This window comes from Malaclemys terrapin, chromosome 3 (assembly GCF_027887155.1).
Source record: "Malaclemys terrapin pileata isolate rMalTer1 chromosome 3, rMalTer1.hap1, whole genome shotgun sequence".
In the NCBI taxonomy this organism is placed as follows: Eukaryota; Metazoa; Chordata; order Testudines; family Emydidae; genus Malaclemys; species Malaclemys terrapin.
The window spans coordinates 133,413,174-133,425,410 of NC_071507.1; the positions used below are offsets into that span (position 1 = coordinate 133,413,174).

General features: G+C 40.6%; 1 protein-coding gene and 1 pseudogene across 1 annotated transcript in view; one reads left to right on the forward strand and one right to left on the reverse strand.

The window, feature by feature from the left end:
* Positions 1 to 12,024, forward strand: part of MCHR2 (melanin concentrating hormone receptor 2) — a 37,002-nt gene extending 24,978 nt beyond the window's left edge. Inside the window, exons 3-5 of the mRNA XM_054024364.1 lie at positions 8,172 to 8,366; positions 9,390 to 9,509; positions 11,388 to 12,024. Of these exons, the coding sequence (XP_053880339.1) occupies positions 8,172 to 8,366; positions 9,390 to 9,509; positions 11,388 to 11,712 (640 nt within the window). The 3' untranslated portion in view covers positions 11,713 to 12,024. The remainder of the gene's footprint in view (positions 1 to 8,171; positions 8,367 to 9,389; positions 9,510 to 11,387) is intronic.
* LOC128835172 (U2 spliceosomal RNA) lies at positions 7,019 to 7,167 on the reverse strand (annotated as a pseudogene).
* Positions 12,025 to 12,237: the final 213 nt, after the last annotated feature.

Below are 12,237 nucleotides of genomic sequence, written 5' to 3' on the forward strand. Positions count from 1 at the left end.
TCTGAGCGCCTGCTGCTGCCTTGGCTGCCTTATTCTCATCTACAAGGAAGTGAGTTGCTGCTCTCGCTTCTTCTAACAAAATTTTTGTGCGTGTTTAACTCTTTCCTGTACTGTTCTGCATTCCTGCTGGCCTTATCCCTCTCCTCTTGCATATTTCTAGGTAGGGTCACCATTTTAAGCTTTTCTGCTATAAATTCACACCCGTCTGTCTCACATTTGTTCAAATGCTGTTGTAACTGCTTTTTCTCTAGCTCCAGTTCATGGCTTCCCTTTACCATTTCAACCATCTCCAGACATGCATAAAATAATGCCTATGCAGCAGCCACATCCTTTGTGCTACCCCGTGGCATAATGGTTGTGAAACATTATTCAAAGCTTAGACTCACTTCAACCAGCGGATTCTCACCTTAAAGCATCCCATTTCCCAGGGGCATTTCCCCTGCTTCTTTACCCATCTCTCTAACCTGTTGCTTTTCTCCTGTCTCAAGTGAGCAGCCAAGGCTTGTTTTTTTTCAGCCATCTCTACTTCCCTTATCTCACTAATGGTCTCTACCAAAAGCCCTTTCATGCAGTCACAGTATTGCTCTAAAATCTTTACTTTTAAGACACAACTCTTAACAACTTATTGCACAGTCCTATAGTTATTCTAAGCATGATTCTTACCTTAAACATTACAGGACATTACCAAATATTCTATGAGAGAGGGACCTCACTAAAGGAGCTTAGTCTGAAAAAGGAAGAGATAGTTTGCGCAGCTCTGTGCCTCAATTTCCCCAATCCGCAGCAACTACTCAACAAGGGCCACATGATTAGGGTCACGTGCTGCCTGTGTTCCTCTGCCAATTTGTTACCAGAATTGCCCATTACTGTGGGGTACACACATTTTTTAGGGTTACTCTTCGGGGCAGGGGCAGTTCTGTAATTCTATCAATGTACTGCTTGTGTCACTCATGTTCTCATACAGAGCTCTACTTCTCCCTTTTTCAAATTCCCTCCCAGTGGAGCTATCCTGCAGGACCTAGGTTCTCCAGGGCTGGGTTCTTCCAGCCCCAGAATCAGACAGACAGACACACACACACACACACATTAACAGAGTGCATCTGAGAGGACCAGGTTAATCAGCACTCCCAAGCTGACCCCTTATATGTCCTGGACTCAGCAGGCTGGGTCAAGCAGCACTTCCAAGCTGTCACCCTCATATGCCCTTGGACTCAGCAGGCTGGGTCGAACAGCACTTCCAAGCTGTCACCCTCATATGCCATGGGCACCGCACTGGAATACAGCACGCCTGAGCAGGCTGGGTCGAGCAGCACTTCCAAGCTGCCACCCTCATATGCCCCAGGTTCAGCATATCCCTATTCCCACGTTCATGTTACAATTGTTCTGGTAGTTACCCATTTGATGAGCAAACCCCATAGGATTTTGGGGCACTGCAGAGATCTTTAGCTTAGTACAAGGAGCATTGCTGCAGAGAGAGAGAGAGAGAAACCAACCAGCTTAACCATGAAAGTTATTTATTGCCAGGTAATAACTATGGAAGCAGAGGAGGCTCTATGTTTTTTGCCGCCCCAAGCGTGGCATTCAGGTGGCCTTCAGCCTCAGAGAACACAGAGCTGATAGGTAACATGACTCAAAGAGTAAAAAGCTAAAGGTTATCATTGACAGAGTGCAGGAAAATATGAAGGAAATAGAATGAAGCATGTGCTATATATCTTGAGTGTTTTGAAGGATAGCTGAATGGTGATATCTTAGAAATATTAAAATAGGAGAGCTTGGTGGTTTTACAGTAGTTTGTGGAAAGAAGAAAGTATGAATGCTGGTGAACATTAAATGGTGGTCTGTACTAAGCATGCCAGTAAATGGTGCTTGGGAGAAAAGATCCCAAGAAAACACTAAATTGCTCCTCTCTTCAACAAAGCCTGCAACATAAAATAAATCTGGAGTTTGTTGGCCAAACCATTTTGCAGATACAATGGGCCCTGAAAAGTTACACAATTTTGATACACTTTATAGTTCAGATACATTTCACGATAGATGCATTTTGAATATACTGTAATTAAAGTACAGAAACCTTTTCCAAAAAGGAAATGAGCACTTTTTGAAATTCCCATATCTTTACAACTCCTTATCTGATTTTTTACAAACTTCCCAGAAAAGTTCTACCCAGGGTTTAGAGGCAGCACGTAAAATATCAGGGGGGTCTAGCTTCTTTGGGGAAAATTTGAGCAATGCAGAAGTCAGAAAACCAGACATGACATAGAAAGTTATTTCCAACCTTAGCTATGAAGTAGTAGCACTGCTCTATTATATGACAGGTCTCACCTTGTTTCAGCCCTGTTAATGACTCTCAGGCACTTAACAAACTTAAGAAATATATGATCACAAATTCAAATAAATGCAAATACTGACTACTTGATAGCACTGCTTTGATCTAGACAACACTGTGATCCTATGACTGATGGCAACTATGGTATATTATGCTATACAGTTCTATGTGAAATACTGTGAAGAGAAGAGAATATTACTGGTCTTTTTGTAGTCGTATATTCAGCGCTTGAAGTAGATTGAAACAGTGAGGGGGAGTTCTTTCCACTGCAGCCAAAGAGGAGCTAAGGGGGAGCACTGAGATCTACTATATAAGTATTAGTGTTATTAGTACTGTTATTATGCAAGTCAGCAGAAGAGGGAAAGCAGCAGTTTGCTCTGCTCCTCCATACTTTAAACTCCTGGATATATTTAAATTCTACACTGACTTGCTCTGATTTGCAACCATTCCAAGATTTTTCATACTGTCAATCATCCCTTTTTTATGTCAGATTCTAGAAATGCCTTTGCAGCTTAGTTGCTTTCACACAAAAATACTTGGAATAATGAAAGCAAATAAAAATGCATAAATAGGACGCTGTATTTGTGCACAGAGAATGAGCCAAATTCCAATCTCAATAGTGGTATAAATCCAGAGTAATTCCAAGGTTATAAGCATTGTATCAATAGGTAAAATAGAGTTAGTCCCAATTTGCACTAATGTAACTGATATCAGAGATATCAGGATCTGATTCTGTGAGCCAATAGATTAGATTAGTACAGATAGATCTACCCAAATTAGGGCAAGTCAGTGCCAGCTGCATTATAAATGTGGAACATTTCAAACAATCCTTGGTGGATAACCCATCTCCTCTCATATCCAGATCACTCAAACAGCCTGTTATTTCTGTCTCCAGCATTGTGATTGTGAGACTATGATTAATAGTAATCATGGGGAAAACAACCGCCATAATTTTTTGTTATATGTCATATTCTGTCAGATTCCGGTGAAAAAGAGCTTGGTTTGTTACACAACTTGAAAAATGAAAGAATGGGTTTTATAGCCATAGGCATAACTGAAAAGGAAATCAGTCAGCTGAAACATGAATCTTCATTGCTCTGAAGTAAAGTAAACAATGTACTGTTTATGGGATGGATCAGTGTTCTGAGGTGGTACAGAGAAGCCACTTTCTAGATGGCTGGCTGGGGTGTTCAGCTCAAATGCTCAGGGTCAAACTGATTGCCAATTTTTCCCCAACATCCGAGTGGGATGGATCTTGAGATATTTTCTCCTTCCTCTGCAGCATGGGACGTGGTTTGCCTGCTAGGATCATCTAACCAACCAATTCCCTGCCATTGCAGGGGCCTCTAACATTGGTGGCACCTCAGTCTCTTCTATTCTCTCCCAGTGGCACACAACAGATTAAAATCCTGAGGATTTGAAATGCTGAAGTCACTGGGCTCAATATAAGGGTATCTGGATGAAATGTAATGGTATCTGGTATGCAGGTGATTAAGCTACATGATCTCATGGTACCTTGTGGTCTTAAACTCTATGAAACTATGACTCTATGAAGGCTTAAGATACTTTTATATCTAGTTCACATAAAATGTAAAGATGAGTTACCTCTCTGTGTACTTTCCTGGACCTATCACTGTAGTGTATGAGTGTCTAGTATAGGAAAGCTATTACTACGTGATTAACCACAGTTTCAAATCATTTATACTTAAATTTGAACAGGAGCATTTCAGCTCATTTAATCCATCCACCTGTATTATTGAGTGATAGTGGGAGGCAATGCTAGTAATCTTAGGTTTTTATAGCATCTACACTATTAGATTCCATGAACTCACATATCAGGTTATTCCATTGTCTACTTAACCTCAAGGTTTCAATATGACCGATACTTCATCTGGTAGTTGTTTAACTCAGCCTGTGCTCTCAGTTATACTGGTGAAGATCCACAGTAACTCACTTGACTTTAGTAGAATTACTTTAGATTTGCCCCAGTGCAACTGAAAGCAGAATTTTGTGCTCAGTTTGCAGAGACTGCTGTTAAAATCATACATATATGTGGCTTGATATATTTGTTTACTGGCAAAATTCTGCTGTTATATGTATTCATGTAAATCAAGAATAACTCCACTGAGAGGATAATCTGGTCCTTTATTTGTAATAATTGTAGTATCTACATGACATTTTCCTTGTGAAACGGCATGTCAGAGAAACTAGTTTTATGATAAAGAATGTTTATTGCATAAAGTTTCCTCTGTAGTTTCCCAGTTTAAAATTGCAACAGTAGTTGTAAGCAGTAGTCACCGACCGGTAGATCAAGATCAACAGATCAATCGCGGAGTCTCTGCCAGTTGATTGCAATCTCCAGCCGCTAAAACTCTGGCAGTGTAGTAAGGCTAAGGCAGGCTCCTGCCTGCCCTGGCCCCGTGCCACTCCTGAAAGCAGGTGGCACATTCCTGCATGTGGGGAGACCAGGAGGATCTCCACGCATTGCTTCTGCCTGTAGATTGGACCAGATTTTCTTTTTGGATTATACTCCCTGTGCACCACTTCAGTGGCAAAACTGCCATAATGCCCAACAGAGCATTCCCCTGGTAAAGAGAACTCTGCTGGTACATCTGCACTGCCTCGCCTCTTCCTGGCATAGAGGATGTGTTGCGGGGGAGGGAGCGGTGGAGCTCTGCCACAACCATTCTCCACTGCCAGAAGTTTCATTAAAGGACCTTAAACTACTGATGGATCTTAGAGGAGGCTGGCTGCTGCTCTAAATCTCATCAGGGCTGGGATTGGGCTCAGGATCAGGGAGCTCCCTGATGCCCTCCTCCTCCCTCAGAGGAGTGCTCTGGTGCAGGCGAGAATCTACCCTTGCATGTTAAATGCAGAGCTCTAGTACTGTTTGGGAGCACTGTCCAGCACATTTCCACATTTCCTAGGTTTGAAATCAAATATTTTAATTACTTGCTGTTTTTGCAAAGCATGCTGGGAGCTTTGAGACTGCCCCATTGCCTTCATCATCTTCCCTCTAAGCCAGTTGCCCTAAAGCACTACTCTACACCCATTAGTGACAAATACAGCCTCTTTCGATGCCATCATTAGTTCTCCTTGACAAGTAAGTTGGTAAAGGGTAAGGAAAACAGAGGTTCCCTTTTCCTGACTGAGAGCAAAGATATCACCTCTGTAACGCAGCTGATCTCAACTAGAAATGGGAACTCTAAGGAATTATACCAAATCCAGCTCTTTTAATTGACAACACAATGGGCTGTATCCTCAGGTGCAGTGTGGCTGCTTTGCACTGCACTGCATTTTGTGTCTGCAAAAGCTTTCTGACCAGCACAGTGAGAATCATGTCAGTGCAAAGGTGATTCTGTTGGATGATTCTAATGACAGACCATCATAGAGGATTGTACACCATACACCCTCCCTGCAACATGCACAACAGGGAAAGGAGGGTAGATTGGCTGGGATGTAATTGTGCCACACTGACTCTTAGCTATGTTTACATCCCCTTGTGACTGTGACAAGCCAGTATATATTACAGTACCTCTCAGGCTTCTCTAATGAAGCACAATGAGGAAGTCATGCAAAAAGCAGCACCAGATTCCAGGGCAGTGCATGTGGAAGCTTTACACCATCTTTGGAGACCATACTCTGATTTGTATTCTCTGCATTTTGACCCTAGTTATGGTCTGCCCCACAGTTCTTGGACTCTGCCACTGCAGTGTGGAAAGATGCAGACAGAAAAGTAGAACTTAACCTTAATTGTTTTCACCAATGAAATGGAATTTCCTTGCATAGATTCCAAAATACCTGGGACAATTCTCCCCAAAGAAACTATTTACAGGTTAACCTAGCTGCGATGTTAGTAATAATGTTATCACCCTCAAGATCTGACCTTAACTGGAATGAAAAAGGATGTCAAATGCAATGTACTTAAATGTCTATCTTATACATTCCTGAGTAAACATTTAAGTGTTACATCTCTGCCATATAAATTGTTTCATTTAATCTTCTGGTTTTTAGCTCAAGGAGAGACAACTTTAATCCACTTTGAGCTGACAGATGAAAGTTCCCTTTACAAAATATGTAGGTCATGACATTTCAACTGAATTTATATTGTAGCATTTGTAAACTGTGGACAGCTGGAGGTTTACTTGTGAGTTAGTGAACTCGTTGAACAGTTCAGAATCTATTTCTTTGGCAGTAGTGATAGTAAATCTTTTAAATTCTACAGACACAACTACAGCAGATTTGAGGGATCCTATTACTTAAATATGTCAGATTGGCCTTTAATTATGTTAAAAAATGAAAGTCTTAGGTACACTGTTATATCCTCATCCCCTTCCAGGAAATAATTCAGTCTAAAGTGTTCTTTTTGTGTACTCCTTTTAAGGATGAGTCCTGAAATTGACTTCTTCCAGTACCATCATTTATTAAAATCCCCCATCAGAGCAGTTAAAGGATGTGGTTGTAACTGTGCCTTTGTGGGTCACAACCGAGAATACCAAGTTTAGGACAAACTCCTGAGAAATAGGGCAGACACACCCCAAAACTGGTGGTTATTCTCCCATAAGATATACCAAACCAGCAACAAAAGTAAACTTCTGTTTCACCACACTGGCTAACAAGAAGTCAGAAAAGCTGTCTCCTTTAGGCATTCCAGTCCTTATATCGCCACAAAAAACACTAGACTTACTGATGAGTGGTTATTTAAAAACAATGTAATCAAACAAAATGGTTCTTCTGATCCCAAAGGACCAGCCACATACCCAGGGCAATTAAAGGACATATCAGATATTAAACTGATAAGAACAGATACTACACTTGGACCACAGCTCAAAGTTAGTCATACTGTTGCCAATCCTTTAGTATCTAAAATCTAAAGGTTTATTTATAAAAAGAAAGAAAGGTGAGAGTTAAAATTGGTTAAAGGAATCAAATACATGCGAAGTTCTCAGATCAGGTTTGTAGCAGTGATGAAATAAACTGCTGGCTTGTTAAGTTTCTGGTTGTTTCCAAATACTTGGAAGGTCCTCAGCCCCTTGGTTAGAATGCTCCCATTAGTATAAATCCATATAGTCCAGAGGTTTGAGCAGGAAAGAGGCAAAATGGAGCCATTCCCAGGGCTTTTTCTAGCTTCCGCCATATGGAGGGAATCCCATTGTTCTCACTGTTGAAAATTATAGGTAACAAGATGGTGTTTGGAGTCATATGGGCAAGTCATATGTCCATGCAAGATATGGCTTAGTCATCGCAGAAGCCATTACCCATACTCCAGCTAGAAAGTTCACAGGAAAGTCCATTAAGTGTAGATAGGCATCTTCCATTGTGTTCTTTGATGGGCCATTTAACTTGAATAGTCCCTTCAAGATGTGCAGCCTAAATACCTTGTGGATGTTAACCACAGGAGCAAACATTTGAAATCCAGGTATAGAGTCAATACTCAGAACTTCAAATACAAAAATGATACATGCATAGAGATAGCATAATCATATTCAGCAAATCATAACTTTTCTATTGATACCTTACTTGACATACTTTGTGTAAGATTTGTTGCAAATTGTAACAGTGGTAGCAACAATGATCTACATGGTCATATTTTAATCAGATAATGACATAGTGGTAACCAAAGTTTAATGACTCATAACTGCAGTTGTGGACTGTACAGAGCACTGCTTGAATAAACTGCAGATTCAAAATGCTTTTTCCTCCTGTTTGTAGCATTATATGACTTTTAAAAAGCAGCTTTCACTTTTGGCAATTGATATTTTATTTATTACTTTAAGGACAACTATATAAACTTCCTAATTCATTTTATTTTTCCATAATATTGTTCTGTTACCTGTTTTTGCAGGTACTTGGCTCTTGTCCAACCATTTCGCCTCACTAGCCTGAGAACAAGATCAAAGACTATTCGTGTTAATTTATGCCTGTGGGCAGCTTCACTGATCCTGGTGTTTCCTGTCTGGGTCTACTCAAAAGTAATCAAATTCAAAGATGGCTTGGAGAGTTGTGCTTTCGATCTAACATCACCTGATGATGTACTTTGGTAAGGTTCTAAAACTACACGTGCCAGGCCCTCAGTTGGTGAAAGAGTAGCTCCCCTCACTTCAGTTCTGATTCACACCGGCTGAGGTCCAGACCCATTTTGTCTGCAGCATTCCTGTCCCTGATATGAGGGAACAGAAGAATGAGCTGAACTTTGGTCTCCTGCTTGGCAGTTCAGAGTGCTATCTCCACTAAAGTAGTCCTAGATATTATTATTAATATTGATGGCCTCAGCACAACTGAATGCAATGGAGCTCCACTGATGTGCAGCAGCTGAGGATATGGCCTGGAGTGCTTAGTCTCTGGCTGGAATTAGGTACCTTCTTTTCCACATAGAGATCCCTCAGTGCACTGTCTGTCCAGACAGGCTATGCTCATTTGAGGCTATGGCCCGTGAAAAAATTAACCTACATTCTCCAAAACACACACATGGCCCTCCAGTGTCTGGCTGTGCCCAGATTCCTGCCTTATTTATAGAATTGTCATTTTGGGGGGGGAGGGAATAAAAGAAGGTGGTTTGGATTTTCAGATGTGCTTGGCATTAATAATAGTGCTAGGAACTAATGATACTAGAAATCAATGGAAATTTTACCATTGACTTCAATGACAGCCGAGTTAGGTCAACCCTGAGCACTTTTGAAAATGATGATGCTCTACTTAGTTCATATTTGTATGTTTCATGTTCTTTCAGAATGATGCCCAAAGTACATGACCCTCTAACTGTACACTGTGTATCTTGTCCTATAATTAAATCACAGCCAAAATGTTCAAAAGAGGCCTCTGGTTTTGTGTGCCTCTGTTTTTGAGGGCCTAGCTTGAATGTTTTGGGAGTTTATTCTCAGAAGTGCTGAACACTCTCAACTCCCCTTGACTTCAATTGTGGTTCCAAAAGTGAGGTCCCAGGACACCCAAAATCAGAGGCCACTTTCTGAAAAATGTTGTCTATATTTTTTTTCCATTTCTGAGGTTATTTATATGCATTATGTAAACATGCTGTCTGTTCTCTCTGCATTTTGTTTTCCAGGTACACGCTTTATCTGACTATCACAACTTTCTTTTTTCCATTACCACTGATATTCATTTGCTATATATTGATTTTATGTTACACGTGGGAGATGTATCAGCAAAACAAGAAAGCAGGATGGTAACGTATGTTATATTCCAGATATGCTACTAGGGGTGGGAAGAACTTGTTTGCAGTGGGCCAGGTCCTGAAAGGCGCTGTATACCCTTCACTCCCATGATGTCAGTGGGAGTTGAGGGTACTCAGCACCTCAAACCAGATACACAGTGCCCTGTAGTCTCAGGCCCATAATTAGGTTTGGTTTGGTGGACAAACACTTTCTCAGATACTAATGCTGTCTCATGAAGCTATGTGACAGAATTATTAATAGAAACTCTTTCAAAACATATTGAATTAAGGCTCATACATACATAGAGTTTAAACCCCTAAAGGCCTTAGATCATTTTGTCTTTATCTATTATATACTTCCTTTCTAACACAGGCCATTATATTTCACCCAATTACCTCTGGAATTGTCACCCTGCTACTCCCGTACTGAGCTGTGTCAGTATTTCCATTGCAAACCCCTATTTCAGGGGCTTATAACATAACCTAAAAGAAATAGGTTCCTGGCTGCAATTGTGCATACAGGTTTTTATCTCAAAAAGGAATTGTTTCTCCAAACTTTGATGGGAAATTGGTGTGGTTTTGTCTTTTGGTTGAAGCAGTTTTTTTAAAAAAATGTAATGATTTCAAGTGCTGACTGAGTTAGAACTCTTGATAGAGAGGACCAAATTCTTCATTAGAGATAGCTGAAAATTTGGGGGCGGAGGGAAATAGGAAGTTCAGAAAATGTAAATGAAAATTAAAAAAAATCTAAAATTTTCCATGGAAAATTTAAATTTTTGGCAGAAATTCAAATATTAAAAAAAAAAGTTGGTCAAAAACTGAAATATTTTGACCAAGACATTTCCATTTGGAAATGCTGAGGGTGCCTTACGGGAGTAGTAGCTCAGGTTTCTCAAGTTCCCATTCTCCTTTATGGGCCAGGCAACCTGGTCAAACTACATCTCCCAAAATGCACCATGATCTTCTTTCTTAGAGAGAAGAGGTGGTGTATCGTAAGAATCCTTGGTCATGATGCAGGATGGAAGATGTAGTCTAGCCAAGGAGCCAGCCCATAGAAGAGAAGGGGGATAGGAGACAACCAAACTACAATACCCATGAGGCTTTGCAGCAGCATTGCCAAATCAATATATTTTGGTTTTTGGACAAAATATTACAATTTTGGGGCATTCTGTTTTTCAAATTTTCCATAGAAAGCAGATGCTTTTAATGAAAAATGTGTTTAGTCAAAAACACAATTGTACATAAAAAGAAGCAATTTCAACAGAAAATCTTCAACCAGCCCTAGTCATATCTCTCCTCAAGATCCCTTGTGTACATGGTGGGCACCACCATCTATTGAAAAGGATTCTTCCTCCCTATCCCTCTCCACTCCATTTGTCGTGTCTTGCACTCCAGCGGCTGCAGAGAGGGAACAGTGTGCATAAGTTTTTCCAAAATAGCCAACACCTGCGTAGTAGAGGGAAGTTTCCTTGCATCATTCCTATCAACCCTTTAGGACCACATAAGGGCCAGCCATGATCTTCTGCCCTGTATTTTTCCCCAGTTAAAACAATGCAGTCAGAAGCGTGGGCCCCAATCTGCACAGTTCCAACGCTGGAAGGGGCAGATATTTGTTCACAATATTCTGAATGATAGCAAATTGTCATCAACCAGACCTATTAAAAAAAAAAAAAAAACTTCTCAGTGCCACCTATACTAATGAACCCATAAGACCATATTGAGCCCTGACAGAAGCAAACACAACACAACAAATAAAAGTGAAGTCCTTGGAAGTTGTGTCTGCTTCTGTCCGAACTAAATTTTGCCCAAAATACACTGTCTTCACTGATCTGTGCTTTCCTTTATATTATCTTCATTTAACAGTTACCAATCTTCACATTTATGTTGCAGTTACAATACCAGTATCCCAAGACGAAGGGTCATGAGATTGACCAAGATGGTGCTGGTGCTGGTTGGTGTATTTGTTGTAAGTGCTGCTCCATACCACGTGATACAGCTAGTGAATCTTCAGATTTCTCAGCCATCACTGACATTCTATGTGAGCTATTACTTCTCCATCTGCCTCAGCTATGCTAGCAGCGGCATTAACCCTTTCCTTTACATACTACTTAGCGGGAACTTTCGGAAGCGTCTGACTCGGTGCACAAATGTCAAGCTCAAGATGACAGAACGTGAAGTTAACAACATTGAAAACACACTGGGGTCAAGCTTTTAAAAGGAGAGTCTATTCAGTGAGAGAGATGTATTACATATGTGAGTATTTTTATGGTTAAACTGACTAGGCCTCATTCCCTTCTCGCTTATAGTACTGTAACTCAGGAGTGACTTCATCATAGTCAATGGACTTACATCGGTGTAAAGCTAGGGGGAGAGAAGAATCAGGCCCACTATTTGGATATTAGGGTACGTGGTGGAAGGATGCTGTGCAAAAGTATTCTTTGTTATTGTCCAGTTGCTTCCTTAATGGTGAATACTACAAGCATAAAGACCAAAATGAGCTTCTAAAAATGTGCAGTTCTCTGGCAGTTACCGGACAGAAGGACTGTCTGTGGCTGGTATGTTCAGACAAGTATTCAAGATCTGACATTGCTATTAGTGACTAAACCATCACGTCCATGACATTGTGTGCGATGTCATGCATGTGATGGGTTACTTACTTATAACAAGCCAAAAAGTACTAACTGCCAACCGGTCTGAAAGCAGCACTATTAGCTACTGATTTTCAACAATCATACAGTGG